Source organism: Mustela nigripes, chromosome 18 (assembly GCF_022355385.1).
Source record: "Mustela nigripes isolate SB6536 chromosome 18, MUSNIG.SB6536, whole genome shotgun sequence".
Taxonomy (NCBI): domain Eukaryota; kingdom Metazoa; phylum Chordata; class Mammalia; order Carnivora; family Mustelidae; genus Mustela; species Mustela nigripes.
The window spans coordinates 35,363,679-35,391,462 of record NC_081574.1 but is presented as its reverse complement, the minus strand read 5'-3'; the positions used below and the strand labels follow the sequence as shown (position 1 = coordinate 35,391,462).

At 34.8% G+C, this 27,784-nt stretch overlaps 1 protein-coding gene across 1 annotated transcript in view; it reads left to right on the top strand.

Moving 5' to 3' along the window:
* The window catches only part of ADAM18 (ADAM metallopeptidase domain 18), a 174,847-nt gene that overhangs the window by 92,586 nt on the left and 54,477 nt on the right, over window positions 1-27,784 (top strand). Inside the window, exons 17-18 of the mRNA XM_059384219.1 lie at window positions 1,744-1,849; window positions 20,118-20,304. Coding sequence (XP_059240202.1) covers window positions 1,744-1,849; window positions 20,118-20,304 — 293 coding nt within the window. The remainder of the gene's footprint in view (window positions 1-1,743; window positions 1,850-20,117; window positions 20,305-27,784) is intronic.

Genomic DNA, 27,784 nt, shown 5'->3' with positions numbered 1-27,784 from the left:
AGGTTGTGAGAGAGAAAAAAAAAAAATTCTGTGTGGGGTTTATACCAAGCTTCTTTGGGAGAATGACAGGGCAGTTCGCTAGGCTTCTGGAGCAAGACTGTGCCATCTTAACTGGAGAACCATACCACTTTAACAAAACAATTCTGGTCACACTAGTGACCCCTGTAGAGATAAAGCATTTCGGACACCAAATAACCATGCATTCAGAACTGTACAGCCTAAACTCAGTTACGTCAGACATACTAAGTTAAATGGTCAGATAGATAGAATCATTCATTCACCTGGATTCAAGCACAGGCAAAAAGAGAGAGCAAAAGGAAAAAGTCCATAAGCAGGAAACCTAAAACAGTACACATTTTTCTTTACATCTCCTTCCACTCACACCTGTGGATACATGGGATTTCATCATGACCAAATTACGCAAGAAGAACAAACCAAGGCTTATTTTATACATATGATGGGTCAGTCACTGGTTATAAGTCGGCTGGGGGGAGCAGTAGCCATACTGCAAACTCACTATGGAGGATGCCTTCAAAGATACTGACCATTTAGTTATCCTTTTCATGCAGAAGGAGAAGCAGCCAGAGGCAGATTATAGATAAACTCATGAACAATGACAAAGGGCCTAGTTTCTTGGTGGGGAGCCTGGATGTGAAAAGACTAGAAGATTAGAGGCAAGAGTTTTGGGATAGAAATATGTGCGAAGAACATGGAAATGAAAAATAATATGAAAACTTTCGTATTAATCTAACAGATTAACACCCATCAACAAGCACCACCACTGAAGAGACACAGAACAATCAAATAAGCATAATAATTTGGCTAGTTTACACCAGCCAGCAACCATCATTATCCACACCAATGCCAGTAGAATGGACACCTTTCTAGGCTTTCTCAATTTTTTTTTTTTATTACTGCCTCTGAAATAATTGATTCTATCCTGAGTTTAGTTTATCTTTTTCTTGAGTACTTTTGACTTCTGTTCAAATACAGCCAAAAGTAACAGACAGATTCTGTTTCCCTATTTCTTTGCCTAACACAACATGTTTATTAGGGCTATTATCACCCTTTCAATCATTGAGAAGAGAGTTTCTCCAAGTGTTTCACCCTCACATAGCATAAATTACTCTTCCTTATCCAATGATAATAATTTTCTTATCACCTACTATAAGGCTTCAATTGACAATGCCACACAGGAAAATGCCACTTTTATGTACCAATTCATGTATTTAATGAAATGGAAACAATCCTAAAATATCTCAGATTTCCATATCCAGTACAACTATTCTGCTACTCCATATTACTTTGACAATTATACCTAGACAGACAAATGAACCTTTACTTAAAAGATTGTTTATTTCCCATCAGAAAAAAAAAAGGAGAATGTAACATTTTTGTTCTATTCACAAGTTCCACAATACTTTCTGCCCGTGAGATATTCAAATCTCTCATTTCATTGAGAAGGTCAAATCACAAGGTCAAGTCTAATATTCATTGGATGAGGCAGTGTGCATTCTCACAGAGGCAGCAAATTATTTTTAACAATAATTTAATTTTACTACAATAGATATAATTATTTTCTGTTTTTTGTTAGATAATTATTTCTTTCTACTTGCATTAACAGGAAAAAAAGAATGACTTTTTTTCTTTATATTTTATTTATGAATTAAGTTTGTTTTTTATGAACAAAAAATTTAATTTGGATTAAGAATAATAATTTGATAGACGTCTTTACATTTTTAGGTGCTCAAGGTGCTCCATTTGCCTGTTTCAAAGAAATTAATTCCCACATTGACAAATCTGGAAACTGTGGTTTTAAAAATTCACAACCATTACCTTGTGATCAGAAGTATGTATATAGAAATTAATTTTTATTGAGTCATAAAAATTATAGCTTTCTTGTCAATAGACACTAAAGAGTAATGGTCAGTAAACCGTATATCAGGAGAAAAATTTTCAAGTAACATTATATATATTGTTCTTCAATATAATTCAGTTTTCTTTTTTGCTGTTTTTTTTTCCCAGATATAGTCTAATAATGAGACTAAACAAAAAAAAGGGGGGGAGCTGATGCTTATCTTATTACCAGAGGTAGGAAGTGGGCCAAAACCCAGAAACGTATACATTATCTTGAGATTTAAAACTGAGTTTTTTTTAAATTTAGGTAATAATCCTAAGGCTTTGATTTTTAAAACATAAAATTATTGAGAGGAGTAAGTTTCCTTCTTTTGTTTTTGTTGTTTGTTTCCAAAATACTGATATGTAAAGTGTGGCAGTACCTATGAGGACTTAATTGGGAGTACTAGAATATTTTTAAGGGATTTATGAACTCCAATAAAGGACAGCTTAATCCATAACAAATACTTCCTGAATTTCATAAAAGTATTGAAAACAAAAGAATCAAAAAGAATAATAATAACAACAGAGAGGAAGTTGACCAAGATGGCAATATAGGAGGTTCTGGAATTTTACTCCTACCACAGAAACACTGCATGTTCATGTACACAGGGAACAATTACTTCTGAAAGAAATCCAGAAAATATCTGAGACTTCTACGCACTGAGCAATTGAGGAAATACACTGCAACGGGCAGATATATACTCTCTTCCTAAACCCCACAACTGGCCCAGCACCACGCAGTTGGAAGGGAACTCTCAACTGCAGCTTCTTCCTGAGGAGCAAAGGATTTGGACTCCGCATTTAGTGTCCCAATATGTACAACACCTCCCTGTCTTAAAAAGGAAAGAAAAAGAGTGAAGATTGCTTAAGGAACTCAAGGAACACCACTAAAGAGAGCATTATACCACTAAAGAGAGCATTATAACAGAATGGAAAGAGAGCAAGAAAAAGACAGAAAGGTTATTCAAAGCAATAATGGGTGGAAATTTCCCTAACCTGGGGGAAAGAAACGGATACTCTGATCCAGGAAACCCAGGGGAAGCAAAAAGATGAATCAAAAATCCCCACAGCAAGATATGTTAAAATTAAACTGTCAAGGATTAAAAACAAAAGAATCTTAAAAGCATCAAGAGAAAAGTAACTTGATAGGTACAAGAGAACATGAAAAAATTATAAGTAGGGTTTCAGCAGAAATCTGCATGCCAGAAGAGAGTGAGATGTTAGAATTTTCCAGTCAAGCAAAAGCTGTTCATCACAAGACCAGCCTTACAAGAAATGACAAAGGTGGTTCTTTAAGCCAAAATGAAAGGATACTAATTAGAAAAAGAAAACATATGAAAGAACAAAACCCACAAGAAATAGCAAATAAATAGTTTAAATCAGAATATCCTAATGTAATATAGTGGGGGGTAAATCACTCACACTCTAGTTTAAGATTAAAGAACAAAAACATAAAAATAACTATAACTACCATAAGTTGTTAATTCATAAATACTGTAAAAAAAACACATTGTGAGCACAAAAATACAAATGTACAGGAGGAGTGTAAGAATGTAGAGCTTTTATATGTGTTCAGTTTTTATCAACTAAGATTGATTGTTACAAATATAAGCTGTTTTATGTAAACTTCTTGACAAACAGAAAGCAAAAACTTTAAAGTAGATACACATAAGATAAAAAAGAATTGTATGGAATCAAAGCATAAAACTACAGAAAATAAAATCATAGAGGGAGACAATAAAAGAGGAGTAAAGGAACAAAGGAATTACAAAACAACCAAAAAACAATTTACAAAATTGCAATAGTAAGTCCCTATCTATCAGAAATATAAATAGACCCTGTTCTCCAATCAAAATACATAAAGTGACTGAATGCATAATCAAACAAGAGCCAACAGGGGTGGCTGGTGGCTCAGTTGGTTAAGCACCTGCATTTAGCTCAGGTCATGATCCCAGGCTCCCTCCTCAACAAGGAGTCCACTTCACCCTCTGTGCCTCCTCCTGCTTTTGTTCTCTTTTCCTCTCAGATAAATAAATAAATAAAAATAAATAAAATAAATTTTAAAAAGACTTAGCAATATGTTGCTTTCAAGGAACTTCAGCTTTACAACACACAGAATGAAAGTGAAATTGGAAAAAGGCAATCCATGCAAAATGTGAATAAAAACAAAATAAATCAAACAAAACAACAACAATGAAAAGCCAAAAGAAAAAGCACAGATAGCTATACTTATATCAGACAAAATGACTTTAAGCCAAAGACTATATAATAAGAGACAAACACGTCATTATATATAATGATAAAGGGATCAGTTCATCAAGGCAACGTACCAGTATTTTTGTACCAAACGTAGGAGCACCAAAGTATATAAAGCAAATATCGATAGATTGAATGGAGAAACATAGAACAATACAATAATGGTTGGGACCTTCAATACTCCACTTTCAACAATGGATAGATAGATCATCCAGACGGAAAGTCAGTAAGGAAACATCAGCCTTAAACTACCTATTGGACCCAATGGACTTAACAGACATTTACAGAACATTCCATCCAGCAGCTAAGTACATTCTTCTTAAGTGCGCAGAGGCTTTCTTCAGGAGAGCATATGTTAGGCCAAAAAAAAAGTCAATAAATGTAAGAAGATGGAAACAATATCAAACATCTATTCCAACCATAATAGTATGAAACTAGAAATTAATTCCCAGAAGAAAACTGGAAAATTCACAAGTTTGTGTGGAACAAACAACATGCTACTAAACAACCAATGAGTCATAAAAGAAATAAGAAGAGAAGTAAAAAAATAAAAAAATAAAAATAAATGGAAATGGATACACAACATACCAGATGTTTGATGTAGCAAAGCAGTTGTAAGAAGGAAGTTTATTGTGATAAATATCCACATTAAATAGAAGAAAGGTACAAAATACCTCAAATTCTAGAAAGAAGAATAACCTATGCATAACTTGAGTAGAAGAAAGAAAATAGCATAGAGTGGAAAGAAATGAGACTAAAAAGTCAAGAGAAAAGATCAATGAGGTCTTTCATCCATTTAGAGTTTATCTTTGTGTATGGTGTAAGAGAATGCTCCAGTTTTATTCTTCTATATATAGCTGTCCAATTTCCCCAACACCATTTATTGAAGAGACTGTCTTTTTTTCCACTGGATATTTTTTCCTACTTTGTCGAAGATTAGTTGACCAGAGTTGAGGGTCCATATCTGGGCTCTCTATTCTGTTCCATTGGTCTATGTGTCTGTTTTTTTGCCAGTACCATGCTTTGTATGATCACAGCTTTGTAATACAGTATGAAATCAGGCAACATGATGCACCCAGCTTTGTTTTTCTTTTTCAACATTTCCTTAGTGATTTGGGGTCTCTTCTGGTTTTGTACAAATTTTAAGATTGTTTGTTCCAAATTTTGAACAATGGTATTGGTATTTTGATTGGGATGGTTTTGAAAGTATAGATACCTCTGGGCAACATATTCATTTTAATGACATTTATTCTTCCGATCCATGACCATCTAATGTTTTCCCATCTTCTTGCGTTTTCTTCAATTTCTCTTTTTTAAAAAGATTTTATTTATTCATTTGACAGACAGAGATCACAAGTAGGCAGAGAGGCAGGCAGAGAGAGAGGAAGGGATGCAGGCTCCCTGCTGAGCAGAGAGCCCCGATGTGGGGCTCGATCCCAGGACACTGAGATCATGACCTGAGCCGAAGGCAGGGGCTTTAACCTACTGAGCCACCCAGGCACCTCTCTTCAATTTCTTTTATGAGTATTTTGTAGTTCCTAGTGTATAGATCCTTTACCTCTTTGGTTAGATTTATTCCTATATTTTGGATTTGGGTGCTATTGTAAATGGAATTGATTCTCTAATTTCTCTTTCTACAGGTTCATTGTTAGTGTATAAGAAAGCAACTGATTTTTGTATCCTGCCACATTACTGAATTGCTGTATGAGTTCTAGTAGTTTGGGGGTGGAGTTTTTGGGTTTTCCATATAAAATGTCATGTCATCTGCAAATAGAGAGAGTTTGAATTCTTTGCCAATTTGAATACCTTTTATTTCTTTTTGTTGTCTTATTTCTGTTGCTAGGACTTCTAGTACTATGTTGAACAATAGTAGTGAGACTGGACATCCTTGTCGTGTTCCTGATCTCAAAGGGAAGGCTGTCAGCTTTTCCCCATTGAGGATGATGTTTGCTGTGGGTTTTTCCAGATCGATTTTATGAAGTTACGGAATGTGCCCTCTATCCCTATACTCTGAAGTGTTTTAATAAGGAACAGATGCTGTATCTTGTCAAATGCTTTTTCTGCATCAATTGAGAGGACCATATGGTTCTTCTCTCTTCTCTTAATGATTTGTTCTATCACATTGATTTGCAAATGTTGAACTACCCTTGCATCCCATGGATAAATCCCACCTCATCTCTGCTGAGAATCTTGCATCCATATTCATCAGGAATATTGGTCTGAAATCCTCCTTTTTGGTGGGGTCTTTGCCTGGTTTGGGGATCAAGGTAATGCTTGCCTCATAGAAGGAAGTTTTCCTTTTATTTCTATTTTAGGAAACATCTTCAGGAAAATGGGTATTATTTCTTCTTTAGATTTTTGGTAGAATTACCCAGGGAATCCATCAGCCCCTGGACTTTTGTTTTTGGGGGAGGTTTTTGATCACTGCTCCAATACCATTATTAGATGTTCATCTATCCAGGTTGCCAGTTTCTTCCTGATTCAGTTTTGGAAGCTTATAGGTTTCCAGGAATGCATCCATTTCTTTTAGGTTGCTTAACTTTTTGGCATATAGCTGTCGATAATAATTTCTGATGATTGTTTCTATTTCCTTAGTGTTATTCATGGTCTCTCCCCTTTCATTCATAATTTTATTAGTTTGGACCTTTCTCTCTCTCTCTTTTTGTATAAGTCTCTCTCTTTCGGTCTCTTTTTGTATAAGTCTGGCCATTCTTTCAATGTACCAACTTCTTATTTTATTAATGCACTCTACTGTATTTCTGGTTTCTAATTCATTGATCTCTGCCCTAATCTTATTTCCCTTCTTATGCATGCATTAGGTTTGATTTGTTGTTGATTCTCACAGAATGGAAGAAGATATTTGCAAATGACTCTATAGACAAAGGGCCGATATCCAAGATCTATAAAGAACTTCTTCAGCTCAACACCTAAAAACAGATAATCATATCAAAAAATGGGCAGAAGACATGAGCAGACACTTCTCCAAAGAAGACATACAAATGACTCACAGACACATGAAATACTGTTTATCATCATTAGCCAGCAGGGAAATTCAAATCAAAACCACATTGAGATACCACCTTACACCAATTAGAATGGGAAAACTACACAAGGCAAGAAACAACACATGTTGGAGATGTTGTGGAGAGAGGGGAACCCTCTTACACTGTTGGTAGGGATGCAAATTGTTGCAACCACTTTGAAAAACAGTGTGGAGATTACTCCAAAAATTAAAAACAGAGCTACCCTATGACCCAGCAATTACACTACTGGGTATTTATCCCAAAGATATAGATGTAGTAAAAAGAATTGTCATATGCACCCTAACCTCCATAGCAGCAATGTCCACAATACAAAAAATGTGGAAAGAGCCAAGATGACCTTCAGCAGACAAATGATTAAAGAATATGTGGTCCATATACACAAAGTAATATTACTCAGCCATCAGAAAGGATGAATACCCAACTTTTGCATCAACATAGATGGGAATGGAGAAGATTATGCTAAGTGAAGTAAGTCAAACAGAGAAAGTCAATTTTCATATGGTTTAACTTATTTGTGGAACATAAGGAATAGCATGGAAAATTAGGAGAAGGAAAAAATGAGGGGGGAGAAATCCAAGTGAGAGATGAACCATGAGATAATATGGACTCTGGGAAACAAATGGAGGGTTTTAGAAGGGAAGGGGGTGACAGGATGGGTAAGCTTGGTGATAGGTATTAAGGAGGGCACAGAGTCCATGGAGTACTGGGTGTTATATGCAAACAATGAATCATGGAACACTACATCAAAAATTAATGATACACTATATGGTGCTAACAACACAATAAAAAATGACCATGATTGAAGTATTAAAAACAGGGGAAAAAAGAAAAGATCAATTATACTGAAAGTTGATAAAAACATCAATAAAATTGATCAACCACTAACTAGATCTACTGAGAAAAAAGAAATATGACTCAAATAGCTAAAATTGGAAATGAAAGAGAAGACATTATAAATGATATCACAGAAACAAAAAGGATCATAAGAAATAACTATGAATGGTTATCTATTCCAAAATTAGTCAAGGTAGAAGAAATGGATAATTAACCTAGACAAACACAATATACCAAGGGAATCATGAATGAATAAAAAATCTTAACTGACCAAATGAGAGTGAATAATTAGTCAAAAACCTCCTCAAAAACAAAATTCCAGATTCAGATGTCCCATTGGTGAGTTCTTTTTTTTTTTTTTAAGATTTTATTTATTTATTTGACAGAGAGAGATCACAAGTAGGCAAAGAGGCAGGCAGAGAGAGAGGAAGGGAAGCAGGCCCCCTGCTGAGCAGAGAGCCCGATGTGGGACTCAATCCCAGGACCCCGAGATCATGACACAAGCCAAAGGCAGTGGCTTAACCCACTGCGCCACCCAGGTGCTCCCCCATTGGTGAGTTCTGATAAGCTTTTAAATGATCAATAGCAATTCTTGTCAAAATCTTGTAAAAACCTGAAGAGGAAAAAACACTTCTGAAGTCATTTTACAAAGCTAGTATTATTACTCTAATAACAAAGCTGGGCAAACATATTACAAGAAGAGAAATAATAGGCCAATACAACACAGATGCAAAAATCCTCAACAAAATATTAGAAAATTAATTAAGGAGTACATTAAAAGGGGGATGCCTGGGTAGCTCAGTTGGTTGAGCACCCAACTCTTGATTTCAGCTCAGGTCATGATCTCAGGATTGTGAGATTGAATTGGGACTCAATCAGCATTGAGCCCTCTTAAGATTCTCTCTCTGCCCCTCCCCTCTTGCTCTCTCTTTCTCTCAAAAGAAAAAGTACATTAAAACGATCACACATCATGATCAAGTGACATTTATTCCAGTGATGAAGGGATGGAGCACCCTCCACAAATCAATCACTATGTTATACCACATTAACAAAATGAAGTATAAAAATCACATGATTATCTCGACAGGTATGGAAAAAGCATTTGACAAACTTAAACATTTTATTATAAAAACATATTTGTATAGCAGGATTGTACCTCAACATGATAAAAGTCATATATGACAATTCTACAGCTAACATTATATTAAAGGTGGCAGCTCAATATTTTTCCTCCAAGACCAAGAAAAAGACAAGGATTCATTCTCTTGTTACTTCTATTTGAAATAATGCTATAAATACCGGTCATAACAATTAGGCAAGAAGAATAAGAGGCATCCAAATAAGAAAGAAAGAAGCCTGGTGGTCGGTAATAAAGAGAGCACATGTTGCACAGAGCACTGGGTGTGGTGCATAAACAATGAATCATGAAACACTGAGAAAATAAAATTAAATTTAAAATAAAGAAAGAAGTAAAATTGTCTGTTGTAGTCGATACAATCTTACATGTGGGAAACACATGTGGGAAACCACAAAAATGTTAGAGCTAGTATAAAAATTCAGTAAAGTTGCAGGACACAATTTCAATATACAAAAATTATTTGCATTTCTATAACACTAATAATGGAAAGAGAACTATTGGAAAAGGAAATTAATAATCCCACTTATAATAACATCATAAAGAATAAAATACTTGGATATGAATTTGTCCAAGGAAGTGAAAGATATATGTATTGAAAACTATAAGAAATTGAAAAAATAAATTGAAGAACACACAATAAATATGAAGACATTCTATGCTGATGGATTGGAAGAATTACTATTGTTAAAATATCTCTGCTACCCAAGGTATGTACAGAGTCAATGCAATCCCTATCAAAATTCCAGTGTCATTTTTTACAGAAATAGACAAAAGAATTTAAATTATATGAAACCACAAAAGACCCCAAAGATCCACAGTGATATTGAGAAAGAAAAACAAAATGTCACACTTCTTGATTTGAAACTGTACCAAAAAACTATAGTTATTTAAAAAAAAAAAAAACTATAGTACTTAAAAGAGTATGATATTGGCACAAAAACTGGCATATATTGATGGAATAGAATAGACAGTCTAAAAATAAATACATGCATATACAATTGATTAATTTTCAACAAAGAGACCAAGATTATACAATGATAGTCTGTTCAATAAATCACGTTGAGAAATTGGGATATCAATCTCACAAATACACAAATATTAACTAAAGTGGAAAAAAGACTTGAATTTAAATATGAATATGTACAACTCCTAAAGGAAAATACACATGATAATTTCCATGACAGTGGTCTTGACAATAATGTTTTATTGTCACTGAAAGCAAAAGCAGAAAAATAATTACACAAGTCGGAGTACAACAAACTAAAAATCTTTAACTTAGCAAATGAAATCATCCAGAAAATGAAAATTCAAACTATGGAATGGAAGAAAACCTTTGCAAAACAAATATCTTATAAGGAGTGATATTTAAAATAGGCAAGATATCTTCCAATTCAACAATAAGAAAAAAAAATTATTTTAATGGGCAAAGGACCAGAACAAACATTTTTCCAAGGATATGTGTATGGTCAACAAGTACATGAGAAAGTATTCAGCATCACTAATCATCAAGGAAATGCATGTCAAAACTACAAAAAGATATCAAATCACATCTGTTAGGATAGCTATTATAAAAATGGATAACAAAGGCTGGCAAAGTTGTATGAAAAAGGGAGCCTTCATATAGTGTTTATGGGAATGTAAACCGTATAAACACTATGAAAAATAATTTGGAGTTTCCTAAAAAATTAAAAATAGAACCACCATGTGATCTCTCAGTCTTACTTCTAACTGTAATGAAAAGAAATGAAATCAATATTTTTTAATTTTTTTTATTTTTTATAAAAATATATTTTTATCCCCAGGGGTACAGGTCTGTGAATCACCAGGTTTACACACTTCACAGCACTCGCCAAAGCACATACCCTCCCCAATGTCCATAATCCCGCCCCCTTCACCCAAACCCCCTCCCCCCAGCAACCCTCAGTTTGTTTTGTGAGATTAAGGGTCACTTATGGTTTGTCTCCCTCCCGATCCCATCTTGTTTCATTGATTCTTCTCCTACCCACTTAAGCCACCATGTTGCATCACTACTTCCTCATATCAGGGACATCATATGATAGTTGTCTTTCTCTGCTTGGCTTACTTCGCTAAGCATGATACTCTCTAGTTCCATCCATGTTGTCGCAAATGGCAAGATTTCATTTCTTTTGATGGCTGCATAGTATTCCATTGTGTATTTATACCACATCTTCTTGATCCATTCATCGTTGATGGACATCTAGGTTCTTTCCATAGTTTGGCTATTGTGGACATTGCTGCTATAAACATTCAGGTGCATGTGCCCCTTTGGATCACTATGTTGGTATCTTTAGGGTAAATACCCAATACTGCAATAGCTGGCTCATAGGGCAGCTCTATTTTCAACATTTTGAGGAACCTCCATGCTGTTTTCCAGAGTGGTTGCACCAGCTTGCATTCCCACCAACAGTGTAGGAGGGTTCCCCTTTCTCCGCATCCTCGCCAGCATCTGTCATTTCCTGACTTGTTCATTTTAGCCATTCTGACTGGTGTGAGGTGCTATCTCATTGTGGTTTTGATTTGTATTTCCCTGATGCCGAGTGATATGGAGCACTTTTTCATGTGTCTGTTGGCCATCTGGATGTCTTCTTTGCAGAAATGTCTGTTCATGTCCTCTGCCCATTTCTTGATTGAATTATTTGTTCTTTGGGTGTTGAGTTTGCTAAGTTCTTTATAGATTCTGGACACTAGTCCTTTATTTGATATGTCGTTTGCAAATATCTTCTCCCATTCTGTCAGTTGTCTTTTGATTTTGTTAACTGTTTCCTTTGCTGTGCAAAAGCTTTTGATCTTGATGAAATCCCAATAGTTCATTTTTGTCCTTGCTTCCCTTGCCTTTGGCGTTGTTCCTAGGAAGATGTTGCTGCGGCTGAGGTCGAAGAGGTTGCTGCCTGTGTTCTCCTCAAGGATTTTGATGGATTCCTTTCTCACATTGAGGTCCTTCATCCATTTTGAGTCTATTTTCGTGTGTGGTGTAAGGAAATGGTCCAATTTCATTTTTCTGCATGTGGCTGTCTAATTTTCCCATCACCATTTATTGAAGAGGCTGTCTTTTATCCATTGGACATTCTTTCCTGCTTTGTCGAAGATTAGTTGACCATAGAGTTGAGGGTCTATTTATGGGCTCTCTATTCTGTTCCATTGATCTATGTGTCTGTGTTTGTGCCAGTACCATGCTGTCTTGATGATGACAGCTTTGTAATAGAGCTTGAAGTCCGGAATTGTGATGCCACCAGCGTTGGCTTTCTTTTTCAATATTCCTTTGGCTATTCGAGGTCTTTTCTGGTTCCATATAAATTTTAGAATTATTTGTTCCATTTCTTTGAAAAAGATGGATGGTACTTTGATAGGAATTACATTAAATGTGTAGATTGCATTAGGTAGCATAGACATTTTCACAATATTTATTCTTCCAATCCAGGAGCATGGAACATTTTTCCATTTCTCTGTGTCTTCCTCGATTTCGTTCATGAGTACTTTATAGTTTTCTGAGTATAGATTCTGTGCCTCTTTGGTTAGGTTTATTCCTAGGTATCTTATGGTTTTGGGTGCAATTGTAAATGGGATTGACTCCTTAATTTCTGTTTCTTCTGTCTTGCTGCTGGTGTAGAGAAATGCAACTGATTTCTGTGCATTGATTTTATATCCTGACACTTTACTGAATTCCTGTATAAGTTCTAGCAGTTTTGGAGTGGAGTCTTTTGTGTTTTCCACATATAGTATCATATCATCTGTGAAGAGTGATAATTTGACTTCTTCTTTGCCGATTTGGATGCCTTTTGTTGTCTGATTGCTGAGGCTAGGACCTCTAGTACTATGTTGAATAGCAGTGGTGATAATGGACATCCCTGCCGTGTTCCTGACCTTAGCGGAAAAGCTTTCAGTTTTTCTCCATTGAGAATGATATTTGCGGTGGGTTTTTCATAGATGGCTTTGATGATATTGAGGTATGTGCCCTCTATCCCTACACTTTGAAGAGTTTTGATCAGGAAGGGATGTTGTACTTTGTCAAATGCTTTTTCAGCATCTATTGAGAGTATCATATGGTTCTTGTTCTTACTTTTATTGATGTGTTGTATCACATTGACTGATTTGCGGATGTTGAACCAACCTTGCAGCCCTGGAATAAATCCCACTTGGTCGTGGTGAATAATCTTTTTAATGTACTGTTGAATCCTATTGGCTAGTATTTTGTTGAGTATTTTCGCATCTGTGTTCATCAAGGATATCGGTCTATAGCTCTCTTTTTTGGTGGGATCCTTGTCTGGTTTTGGGATCAAGGTGATGCTGGCCTCATAAAATGAGTTTGGAAGTTTTCCTTCCATTTCTATTTTTTGGAACAGTTTCAGGAGAATAGGAATTAGTTCTTCTTTAAATGTTTGGTAGAATTCCCCCGGGAAGCCGTCTGGCCCTGGGCTTTTGTTTGTTTGGAGATTTTTAATGACTGTTTCAATCTCCTTACTGGTTATGGGTCTGTTCAGGCTTTCTATTTCTTCCTGGTTCAGTTGTGGTAGTTTATATGTCTGTAGGAATGCATCCATTTCTTCCAGATTGTCAAATTTATTGGCGTAGAGTTGCTCATAGTATGTTCTTATAATAGTTTGTATTTCTTTGGTGTTAATTTGATCTCTCCTCTTTCGTTCATGATTTTATTTATTTGGGTCTTTTCTCTTTTCTTTTTGATAAGTCGGGCCAGGGGTTTATCAATTTTATTAATTCTTTCAAAGAACCAGATCCTAGTTTCTTTGATTTGCTCTATTGTGTTTTTGGTTTCTATTTCATTGATTTCTGCTCTGATCTTTATGATTTCTCTTCTCCTGCTGGGCTTAGGGTTTCTTTCTTTTTCTTTGTAGGGTTTAGGTGTAGGGTTAGGTTGTGTACCTGAGACCTTTCTTTTTTCTTGAGAAAGGCTTGAACCGCTATATATTTTCCTCTCAGGACTGCCTTTGTTGTGTCCCACAGATTTTGAACCGTTGTATTTTCATTATCATTTGTTTCCATGATTTTTTTCAATTCTTTTTTAATTTCCCGGTTGACCCATTCATTCTTTAGAAGGATGCTGTTTAGTCTCCATGTATTTGGGTTCTTTTCAAACTTCCTTTTGTGGTTTAGTTCTAGCTTTAGAGCATTGTGGTTTGTAAATATGCAGGGAATGATCCCAATCTTTTGATACCGGTTGAGTCCTGATTTAGGACCGAGGATGTGATCTATTCTGGAGAATGTTCCATGTGCACTAGAGAAGAATGTGTATTCTGTTGCTTTGGGATGAAATGTTCTGAATATATCTGTGATGTCCATCTGGTCCAGTGTGTTGTTTAAGGCCTTTATTTCCTTGCTGATCTTTTGCTTGGATGATCTGTCCATTTCAGTGAGGGGAGTGTTAAAGTCCCCTACTATTATTGTATTATTGTTGATGTGTTTCTTTGATTTTGTTATTAATTGGTTTATATAGTTGGCTGCTCCCACGTTGGGCGCATAGATATATAAATTGTTAGATCTTCTTGTTGGACAGACCCTTTGAGTATGATATAGTGTCCTTCCTCATCTCTTATTATAGTATTTGGCTTAAAATCTAATTGATCTGATATAAGGATTGCCACTCCTGCTTTCTTCTGATGTCCATTAGCATGGTAAATTCTTTTCCACCCCCTCACTTTAAATGTGGAGGTGTCTTCGGGCTTAAAATGAGTTTCTTGGAGGCAACATATAGATGGGTTTTGTTTTTTTTATCCATTCTGATACCCTTTGTCTTTTGACAGGGGAATTTAGCCCATTAACATTCAGGGTAACTATTGAGAGATATGAATTTAGAGCCATTGTATTGCCTGTAAGGTGACTGTTAATGTATATGGTCTCTATTCCTTTCTGATCTACCACTTGTAGGCTCTCTCTTTGCTTAGAGGACACCTTTCAATATTTCCTGTAGAGCTGGTTTGGTGTTTGCAAATTCTTTCAGTTTTTGTTTGTCCTTGAAGCTTTTAATCTCTCCTTCTATTTTCAATGATAGCCTGGCTGGATATAGTATTCTTGGCTGCATGTTTTTCTCATTTAGTGCTCTGAAAATATCATGCCAGCTCTTTCTGGCCTGCCAGGTCTCTGTGGATAAGTCAGCTGCCAATCTAATATTTTTACCATTGTATGTTACAGACTTCTTTTTCCGGGCTGCTTTCAGGATTTTCTCTTTGTCACTGAGACTTGTAAATTTTACTATTAGGTGACGGGGTGTGGGCCTATTCTTATTGATTTTGAGGAGCGTTCTCTGAACCTCCTGAATTTTGATGCTCATTCCCTTTTCCATATTGGGGAAATTCTCCCCAATAATTCTCTCCAGTATACCTTCTGCTCCCCTCTCTCTTTCTTCTTCTTCTGGAATCCCAATTATTCTAATGTTGTTTTGTCTTATGGTGTCACTTATCTCTCGAATTCTCCCCTCGTGGTCCAGTAGCTGTTTTTCCCTCTTTGGCTCAGCTTCTTTATTCTCTGTCATTTGGTCTTCTATATCACTAATTCTTTCTTCTGCCTCATTTATCCTAGCAATGAGGGCCTCCATTTTTGATTGCACCTCATTAATAGCTTTTTTGATTTCAACTTGTTTAGATTTTAGTTCTTTTATTTCTCCAGAAAGGGCTCTTATATCTCTCGAGAGGGTTTCTCTAATATCTTCCATGCCTTTTTCAAGCCCGGCTAGAACCTTGAGAATTGTCATTCTGAACTCTAGATCTGACATATTACCAATGTCTGTATTGATTAGGTCCCTAGCCTTCGGTACTGCCTCTTGTTCTTTTATTTGTGGTGAATTTTTCTGCCTTGTCATTTTCTCCAGATAAGATATATGAAGGAGCAAGGAAAATACTAAAAGGGTGGCAACAACCCCAGGAAAATATGGTTTAATCAAATTAGAAGAGATCCCAAATCGTGAGGGGGGAAAAGGGGATAAAAAGAGGTTCAAAAAGGAAGAAAGGAAAAAAAAGAAAAAAGAAAAAAAAACGAAAAGCATTTAAAAAAAAGAAAACAAATAAGAAAAATATAAAAAAGAAAATATATATATATATATATATATATTAGATAAACTGGTTAAAAAGAAAAAGGTAAAAGGTAAAAAAAAATTTACCAGAAGGCGAGAAAAAAAAACAAAAAATGAAAAAGAAAAAAATTAAATTAACTGCAAAACTAAAAAAAATCACAGGGAAAAAGCCATGAGTTCCGTGCTTTGCTTTCTCCTCCTCTGGAATTCTCTTGCTCTCCTTGGTATTGAAACCGCACTCCTTGGTAGGTGAACTCGGTATTGGCTGGATTTCTTGTTGATCTTCTGGGGGAGGGGCCTGTTATAGTGTTTCTCAAGTGTCTTTGCCGCAGGCGGAATTGCACCGCCCTTACCAGGGGCTGAGTAATCCGCTGGTGTTTGCTTTCAGGAGCTTTTGTTCCCTGAGCGCTTTCCGTAGAGTTCCAGAGGACGGGAATACAAATGGCGGCCTCCTGGTCTCCGGCCCGGAGGAGATTAGAGCCCGGGGCCCCACTCCTCAGTGCGCCCTCATAGAATAGCGCCCAGTTACTCCCGTCTGCCTGACCTCCGGCCGCATTCCGAGCTCACCGAGCCTGCGACCCGTTCAAGGTAACCCCGAGCTGTGAGCTTACTGTCGGCTCTGTCTCTGTAGCCGGCTTTCCCGTTCCAATACCCGCAAGCTCTGCGACACTCTGACACCCCCGATCCTTCTGTGACCCTGCGGGACCTGAGGCCACGCTGACCCCGCGTGGGCTTCGCCCCAGTTTATCCTCTGGGGCGATGTCCCTCAGCGGAACAGACTTTTAAAAGTCCTGATTTTGTTCGCGGTTGCTCCGCCGCTTGCCCAGAGCCGGCCCCTCCCCCCGGGGTCTATCTTTCAGTCGCTTTGGATTCACTTCTCCGCTGGTCCTACCTTTCAGAAAGTGGTTGTGTTTCTGTCTCCAGAATTGCTGTTCTTCTTCTCTTCATTCTGCTGATGGATTTTCAGGTGTTTGCAATCTTTAGATAAGCTATCTAGCTTATCTCCGGCTAGCTGAAGTAGTCTCAGCCTGCTACTTCTCCGCCATCTTGACTCCTCCCCAGGGCTGAAATCAATATTTTGAGTCAATTTAAGTACAGCATGATTCATAACAGCCAAGATATGGAAACAATCTACATGTCCTGCAACAGGCAAATGGATCAGAAAAGTGTTATGTATAAAGTGAAATATTGCTCAGCTTTAAAAAGAAGAAAATCTTGTCATCTGTGACAACATGGATGTACCTAGACATCTGTATGCTAAGTGAAATGACCCAGACAATGACAAATAACTCCACATGTGGAATAAAAAAGAAAGTTAAACTCCTATAAACAGAGAGTAGAAAAATAGTTGTCAGTGAGAAATAGAGGTAAGTTAATAAAAGGGCACCAATTTTCAGTTTTAAGATGACTAACCTGCAAGGATCTAATGTATAATATATGGTGACTATAGTTGATAACACTGTGTTATATAATTGACATTTTCTAAGAGAGTAGAACTTAAATGTTCTCACACAAAAAAAGATAAATAAATGAAGTGATAAATGTGTTACATCAATGGGGAGAATCCTTTCATAATATATACCTATATCAAATCATCACTTTGTGCATTTTAAATATCTTACACGTTTGTTAATTGTACCCCAATAAAGCTGGAAGAGCACAGTAACCTAAACATGTCCTGGAGATCTACTATACAACATAGTTACTACAATTAAAAAGATGGCATTGTATACTTAAAATTTGCTAAGTGGTAGTTGTTATATTAAGTGATCATGCCACAAAATATTTTAAAATAATATAATAAATAAAACTATTTATTATTATTATTATTATTATTACACAAAGGCAGGAGGAAATTTTGGGAAGTGAAGGATATGTGTATGTCCATGACAATACTGATAGATTCATGAGTGTGTGTTTATCCCCAAATTCATCACATTGTTTACATTAAATCTGTATAGATTGTAGATGTTAATTGTAACTTAAAGTGGCTTAAAAAATAGGTATAGATCCAAATTCAAGAAATAAGGGAATGGAGAGAGAATATAAAAATATTCAGGGTCAAGTGATCCAGGGAGAAGCAGGATTTTCCTTAACTTCCAAAGACATGATCAGGAAAAATTTGTAAAATCCTTTGGTAAGCACAACATTCAGCATGCTTATAAAACAAAACAAAACAAAACAAAATACCTTGCTTCCTTCATGAAGATTACAAATAGCCAAAGAAAACGTCTAGTTGGGTGGGACTAAGATTGTATCCACCACTTTGCATCCACATGAATTTACTATGACATATAGAGGATTCAGAATTTCCCATATGCCGCAATGTACGACTATTAGATTGAAAGAGAATCTCTGGAATCACAAAATAGTGATGAGGAGAGATCTGATAAGGAGATCCATATAAGCTCCAAAAGACAAGATTTAGTCAGTCACACCTTGTTAGACACTAATACAGAATACCAGTGATCAGGCAGACTCAGTTATACCACAGTGGATGACAACAAAAATAGGAGGTAGAGATAAGCCAGTTATGCTTAATTGCTCTCTGTGAAGGCCAGAAGGCATGTCAACTACCCTTGGCCTAAGATTATTTGTGGAAGTATGGACAGAAAAGGTGGAAGAAACTGTGAAACTCTAGCAAGCACAACTTACCCAGATTTTATGGTGCATACATTTTCCTGAAATAAAATCACCAGCACAATTCATCTTCTCTAAGCAGACTGATTCCTTTCCAGAAAAGAAAAGCCTGTTATTTTCAAGAATTCAACCATATATGCATATTCTGAGAGAAACGATTTTGGAGGAAGAATTTGTAATAAATAACCAGACTAGAAAGAGACCTACTATGAAAAGCTGGTTTAAGACATATGCTATAGAAAGTGGAGCTGCAACCAAAAGAATTATCTAGATCCAAGATAGAAAATGTTTGCCGGGAAGAAGAAAAGCTTGAAAAGAGATTTGAACTTTGACTCCCAGTTTCACTTGAGTCTTTTTCCTCATTGTGCCATTAACCTAATCTCTGTGATGTTAAAAGAAACTAAAATGGTCTTTTAGGAAAAATGGATAAAATTTTCTAAGGGAAGACTTTTGAAGAAATCATAAGGACATGCTTGACAAGCACATATCGATAGTTAAGAATAGTTGTTTCTATTGAAAATGAGAATTGATATATTTGAGTGACTCCATGAGCAAGAAATGACATAGATTACTTTCCAGGGCATGGTCTAGGAATGTTGTATGCCTTTAGAGAAGGCAGTATTCTGTCCTATGAATGGCTAAATAAACTGTTTATGGGATAATGTTTGGTATGCTTGTGGCATAAAGAAGATCTCAAGTTTCTTAATTCTCAAGTGAGGTGCAAAACCAGTGCAAGTATCAGCATGTTGGAAAAATCTTGGGATCAATGTGAAGAGTGTGTATACTAAGAGATGTACTGATTAAAGTTCATGGTAGGGACAATGGACATTAACAGAAGGGGCTCAAAATATATAAAGAGTTAATAAATGCAACCAGCTACTCTCAGGAAATGTTGGGTAACAAATGACCAGACTGGCCTAGCGGTATCAAAGTAGAGGCAGGTGATGAATTTTCCCAAAGAATGTGGTGAAATATGATGAATGGCCTAGGTCAACTGGAGGCTAGACAAAACCTTGAGTTCTGAAATAGGAAATGAGGTTACGACTGCAAATTTGAGTTTAGTGTACAGTATTCAATTCAGTTCCAGTGCTGATGACTGGATTGTATTCAGTTGTTGTGCACCATAGGATAATATTATCTTGGCTTTTTTTCTGCCAAAAGTTTTATACCACATATTAAACAATATTAATGTTATATAATACTTATTTGGAAGTTGGTATCATTAAAAGACAAAATGATAGGATTTTTTTTTTTTTCATTTCAGGGATGTTCTCTGTGGAAAATTAGCTTGTGTTTGGCCACTTAAGAATTATAAAAATGATTTTCAATCTGCAGTTTATTCATATATTCAAGGACATGAATGCATATCTGTAGCTACTGGGTCATCAGTGAGATCAGATGGAAGAGATTATGCCTATGTAGCTGATGGAACTGTTTGTGGTACACAAATGGTAACAAAACATGTTCATTTATATTTAGCTGTGTTATATTATGTAATTATCAAATACTATATTCCATAATGACTGTCACAGTTATACTGAATGGATTTGAACCTGGTGCTGTAAATTATTTTCCATACAATATTGAAAATATAATTAAACTAGGCCTCAGCTATCCAATAACTTTGCTTTTTGGTTGTTATAACCTGTCATAACCTTGTTAACATGTTATGTCAACATGACATAACAGGTCATGTTATAACCTGTCAACTTCTCATCTTTCATGAGAAGATATGCATGTGTTTTAAGCATAGCATTCCACTAAAATGAGAGATGCTTTTTTTAATTAGATCTTTGAATTATAACAAATTTAAGAATTCTGAGCTTTCAGCTTTTCCTGCTTCACAAAGAAACATAACTGAGCTTTTATATTTCCTAAACCATCTGTTTACATTTATAATCGGAGTATAAGTGTGAGACGTTTGGAAGAACCAAATAAGAAGTCTATACCAGGAAAGCATGGTTATAGTGATGTACAAGCTTACATCCATATGCATATATACATACATGTAAGCATTTGCACTTTTATATGCATACAATAAAGGTAGAAAAAAGATGATTTCATTCAGAGGTTCTAGTCAATTTGGAAGTACAAGTGCACACGTTCCAGAAACTATAAGGCATCTGACATTTAAAGTAGCAACTGTAAATCAGTGTGCTACATATAAATGACATTCTAACTTACTTGTTGAATTAAAAATAAAACAAAACCTTGAAATGACAAATCGTTTAGCCAATTCTTTTTTATTTTATAATGTATGTTCATTTAATTTTTATTCAGGTATGTTTGACATAAAAATTATATTAGTTTCAGGTGTATAACACAATTTAACGTCATATACATTGTGATATGATCACGACAATAAGTCTATAGTCCATCATCATCAATACATTATTGACTCTATTCCTCATGCTGTGCATTATATCCCCATGACTTATTTTATACCTCTATGCTTGTACTTTTTAATCCCCTTCACCTCTTTTGCTCTACACAAACACTTTCCCTCTGACAACCACTGATCTGTTCTCTGTGACTGTAAGTCTGGGTTTTATTTTGATTGCTTTGCTCTTTAGAATTATAAAGGTGAAGCTATATGGTATATTTTTTTCTCTCTCTTATTTCATTAGCTTAATAACCTTAAGTTTCATCCACATTGTCACAAATACCAAGATTTTATTATTTTTTGTGGTTAAGTAGTAACGCATTGTATATATATATATATATATATATACCACATCTTTATCCATTCATTTATGGATGGACATTTGGGTTGCTTACATATCTTGGCTAATGTTGCAATCAACAGAGTGGTACACATACCTTTTTGAATTAGTGTTTTTATTTTCTTCAGATGGATATCCAGGAGTAGAATTACTAGATCATATGGTAGTTCTATCTTTAATACTTTTTAATTTTATTTTATTTTTTCACTGTATCTTTAATACTTCGAGGAAACTCCATACTATTTTTCATAGGGATTGCACCAATTTACACTCCTACCAATAACACACAAGATAGTCCTTTTCTCCATATCCTCATCAACACTTGTTATTTCTTGTCTTTTTGCTTCTAGCCATTGTGACAACTGTAAAGTGATACTTCACCGTAGTCTTGATTTGTATTATCCTGATGAGTAGTGATGTTGACCATCTTTTCATGTGCCTGTTGGCCATCTCTATATATTTTTTGGAAAAATGTATTCAGATCTTTTTTCCTTTTTTTAATCAGAATTTTTCGGTTATTGAGCTGCATGTGCTCTTTATATATTTTGGATCTGAGACCCTTATTGTACATATGATTTGGAAATATCTTTTTTCAGTAGGTTTTTGATTTTTTATTTTGTATCTTTTTATTTTGCAATTGTTTCCTTCACTGTGCAAAAGCTTTTTAGTTTTGATGGAGTTCCATTTGTTTCTTTTTACTTTTGTTTCTCTTGCCTTTGATGTCAGATTCCAAAAATATTTTTAAGACTGTGTCAAGGAGCTTATCACCTATGTTTCCTTCTAGGAATTTTATGATTTCAGATATTACATTCAAGTCTTTACTATATTTTGAGTTAATTTTTGTACATGTTAAGATGATAGTCCAGTTTTATTCTTTTGCATGTAGCTGTTAGTTTTCCCAACATTATATTTTGAAGACATTATACTTTCCTAATGTATATTTTTGTCTCCTTCATTGTGAATTAATTGACATACATGCATAGGCTTCTTTTTCTGTTCAGTTGGTTTATATGCCTATCTTGATTTCTGTACCACACTGTTTTATTTGCTATAGTTCTGTAGCCTAGTTTGAAAATAGAAAATGTGGTGTCTCCAGCCTTGTTTTTCTTTTGGAGGATGGATTTGTCAGTTCACTGTCATCTGTGATTCCATACAAATTTTAAACTAATTCTTGTTTCCATTTTGGTGATGAATGTCTTTGGAGATTTGATAGGCATTGAATTTAATCTGCAGATTGCTTTGGATAGTAGTGATATTTTAACAATATTTATTCTTCCACTGCATGAGCACAGAATATCTTTCCATTTATTTGTGTCATCTTCAATTTCATTCATCAATGTCCTATTGTATTTTTAGCATACAGGTCTTTCACTTCCTTGGTTAAATTTTATCTCTAGGTATTTTATTCTTTTTGATGAGTTATCAGTGGAATTTTTTTAACTTCTCTTTCTGATAGTTTATTAGCATGTAGAAAACACAACAAGTGTTTTTATATTGATTTTTTTTTTTATCCTACAACTTTACTAAATTTAGCTCTAACAGTTTTGTGGTAGAGTCTTTAGGGTTTCCCCTTTTTTAAAGATTTATTTATTTTAGAAAGAAAGGGAGAGTGTGTGCAAGTGGGGGTAGGAGCAGAGGGAGAGGAACAAGCAGACTCTGCACTGAACATGGAGCCCAACATGGAGCTTCATCCCAGGACCCCGCAATCATGACCTGAGCAGAAATTAAGAGTTGTATGCTTAACTGACTGAGCCATCCAGGTGCCCCAAGGATTTCTATATATAATATCATATCATCTGATAATAGTTAGTTTTACTTCTTCCTGTCCACTTTCTATGTCTTTTATTTGTTTTTTGTTGTCTAATTGTTGTGGCTAGAACTTCCAATACTATGTTAACTAAAAATTGTCTTGTTCTTAGTCTTAGAGGTAAAATTTTCAGCTTTCCATCATAGAGTATGATATTAGCTGTAAATTTGTCATATATGGAATTTATTATGTTAGGGTATGTACCATCTATAGACACGTTGTTGAGAGTTTTTATCATAAATGGATGATGAATTTTGTCAAATTTTCTTCTGTATCCATTAAGATGATCATGTTTTTTTCTTTTATTTTGTTAATTTGGTATATTCCCTCAATTGATTTGCTGTTCCTGCATCACTGGAATAAATTCCACTTGATTATGGTATATAATTCTTTTAATGTATTGAATGCAACTTGCCAGCATTTTATTGAGAATTTTTATATCTATATTCATCAGGGATATTTGCAATACATTTATTTTCTTATCATGTTCTTGTCTGGTTTTAGTATCAGGGTAATGCTGGCTTTGTAAAATGAGATTGAAAATATCTTTTCCTCTCCAATTTTTTGGAAGAGTTTGAAAAGGATATGTAGTAAATCTTCTTTGAGCATTTGGTAGAATTTACCATTAAAGATATCTGGTCCCAAATTTTTGTTTACTGAGAGTTTTATTTTTAATCACTGAATCAAATTTCTTATTAGTAATTGATCTATCCAGATTTTCTATTTTATTTATTTATTCATTTATTTGAGGGAGAGAGTGAGAAAGGAAAGAGAGAAGAGAACACACAAGCAGGGGAGGGCCTAGGGGAGGAGAAAGAATCTCAAGCAGACTCCATGCTCAGCACAGAACTGAATGTGGGGCTTGATCTTGTGACACAAAGAACAAGAGTTAAGAGTCTGAACATAAACCAAGAGTCAAGAGTCAGACACTTAACCAATTAAGTCACCCAGACACTCATAGATTTTATGGGGTTTCTTAATGAGTTAGTACTAACAGATTATAAGTTTCTAAGAATTTGTCCATTTCTTGTAAGTTGCCCAATTTACTACTGTAAAATTGGCAATCGTAGTCTCTTATGATTCTTTTTATTTCTATGATAGGAGTTGTAATTTCTCTTTCATATCTAATTTTATTTACTTGAGCACTCTTTTTCTTGGTAAGTCTAACTAAACATTTGTCAGTTTTGTTTATCTCTTCAAAGAATTAGCTCTTAGTTTTATTAATATTTTCTTTTTTTAAATTTTTTATTTTTTTATAAACATACAATGTATTTTTATCCCCAGGGGTACAGGTCTGTGAATCACAAGGTTTACACATTTCACAGCACTCACCATAGCACATACCCTCCCCAGTGTCCATAACTCCACCCCCCTTCACCCAGCCCCCCTCCCCCCAGCAACCCTCAGTTTGTTTTGTGAGATTAAGAGTCACTTATGGTTTGTCTCCCTCCCAATCCCATCTTGTTTCATTTATTCTTCTCCTATTCCCTTAACCCCCCATGTTAATATTTTCTATTGCCATTTTAGTCTTTGGTTCGTTTATTTTAGCTCTGATCTCTATTATTTCCTTCCTTCTACTAACTTTGGCCTTACTCTGTTCTTTTTCTAATTCCTTTATGTGTAAGGCTAAATTATTTACTTGAGATTTCTCTTGTTTCTTGTGATAGACCTGTATTGCTATTAACTTCCTCTTATAACTGTTTTTTTTTGCACCATCCCATACATTTTGGTAAGCTGTATTTCTGTTTTTATTTGTCTCAGGATTTTTAAAATTTCTTTTCTGATTTCTTTTATGATCCAGTAGTTGTTAAGCAACATTTATTTAATCTCCATATATTTCTGTTTTTTCTAGTTTTCTTGGGATTGATTTCTGGTTTCACACCACTGTGGTGAGAGCAGATCTAATATGATTTCCATTTTCTTGAGTTTGAGTCTTGTTTCATGGCATAACATGTGATCTATCTTGAAGAATATTCCATATACACTTGACAAAAATGTTTATTTTGCTCCTTTTGGTGGAATATTCTCTCTACATCTTTTAAGTCCATCTGCTCTATGTGATGTTTAATGCTGATTCCCTTTTTAAATTTTCTGTCTAGATGATGTATTCATTGATTTTAGTGGGATGTTAGAGTGTCCTACACTTACTGTATTTCTGTCAGTTTCTCCTTTTAGTTCTATTAATATTGTTATGTATTTTGGTGTTTCTATATTAGTTGCATATATATTTATAGATACTACATCTTTCTTGATTGGTCCCTTTATCATTCTATAGTGTCTTTGTCTTTTATTATAGCCTTTGTTTAATGTCTGTCTGTTAAGACTATACTTATCTTAATGACCACTGAGTAACATAAGATATACTTATCTTAATGAGTATTGAGTAACAACCTACTGTTGAATCACTCTATTGTACAGCTGAAAATAATATAATACTGTAAGTTAATTACAGTGGAATTAAAATTTAAAAATAAAAAAGACTATTTGTCTGATATGAATCTAGCTATACAAGCTTTCTTTGCTATCTTTCTCCATTCCTACATTTTCAATATGTGAGTGTCCTTACTTCTGAAAGAAATCCCTTGTAGGCAATGTATAGATGTGTTTTGTTATTTTATCCATTCAGTCACTCTCTGACTTTTGATTAAAGGATTTAGGCCATTTACATATAATGTAACTACTGACACATATGTACTCATTCTATTTCATTCATTGTTTTCTGGCTGTTATTGTAGTTTGTCTCCTTTTCTGTCTATTCTCCCTTGGTGTTTTGATAATTTTCTTAAGTGTATGTTTACATTTCTTCCTCATTTTCTTTTGTGTGTTTAGTATAAATTTTTGCCTTCTGGTTACCATAATGTTTACATATATCTTCCTCTGTATAGCAACTTAAATTTGAATATGTTCTAAAACTTTGAATTTTTGATCCCCACATTTTATATTATTGATGTCACATTTTACTTCCTTTTTATTCTACATATCCCTTATCTAATTATTACAGCTTTAGTTAATTTTGCTACTTTAATCTTTTGACGTTCATAAAGTAGCTTTATAACTATTAATTGACTGCCTTTATTTATTTTTTTGCATGAGATTTTTACTGTTGTATGTTTTTTCTGTTATTAATTACTGTTATTTCTTTTCAGCTTTAATAAGTCCCTTTAACATTTCTTGTAAGGCTTGTTTGGTAATCACAAACTCCTTTAGCTTTTGCTTATCTTAAAGACACTTTACCATTTCTTCAATTCTGGTTGTTAATCTTGCTGGTAAGAGTATTCTTGGATGGAATGAATGTCATGCCACTTCCTCATGGCCTGAAAAAGAATCTTTGCTGAGAAATCATGGATAGCCTAGTGAGGTTTTCTATGTACATAACAATTTGTTTCTCTCTTGCTTTCAAGATTCTCTTCTTTAAATTTTAACATTTTATTTTTGTTTTTGTTTTTAGTTTTCTTTTAAGTCATTCAAATTCCAGTTAGTTAACAAATTATTAATATTATTATTATATATTATACATTTATTTTATATATTATATAATTATATTATATTATTATTATATATTATTTTCAGTTGTATAATTTAATGATTCAACACTTAATTTCAATACCCAGGGCTCATCACAACTAGTGCACTCCTTAATCCCTATCACCAACTTAACCAATCCTCCAACTGACCTCTCTGAAAACCATTAGTGTGTTCTCTATAGTTTAGAACCTTTCTGTTGGTATGCCTCTTTTTTTCCCCTATAGTCATTTGTTTTGTTTCTTAAATTCCACATGTGAGTGAAATCATATGGTATTTCTCTTTCTTTGACTGACTTATTTCACTAAACACAATACTCTCTAACTCCATCCATGTTGTTTCGGGTTACAAGGTTTCATTATTTTATGGCTGAATAATATTTCATGCTATATATATACTACATCTTCTTTATCCATTCATCAGTTGATGGACATAGGCTGTTTCAATAGTTTGGCTATTGTAGATAATGCTGCTATAAACATTGGACTACATTTATCACTCTGAATTGGATTTTTGTATTCTTTAGGTAAACACCTAATAGTACAATTGCTGGATCATTTTAATTATAATGTGTCTTGGTGTGGATTGCTTTAGGTTCATCTTATTTGGAACTCTCTGAGCTTCTTGGACCTTGATGTCTGTTTCCTTCCCTTGGTTATGAAAAATTTCACTTGTTATATTCTCAAACAAGTTTTCTGTCCCTTGATCTCTCTGTTCTCCTTCTGGAACACCAATAATGCAAATGTTATTCTGCTTCATGTTGTCTTAAAGGTCTCATGTTTTCTTCATTTCTTAAAGTTTTTTTTTTTTTTTTCCTTTTTGCTGGTCAGTCTGGATGAGTTACATTGCTTTGTCTTCCAGCTTGCTAATCCATTCTTC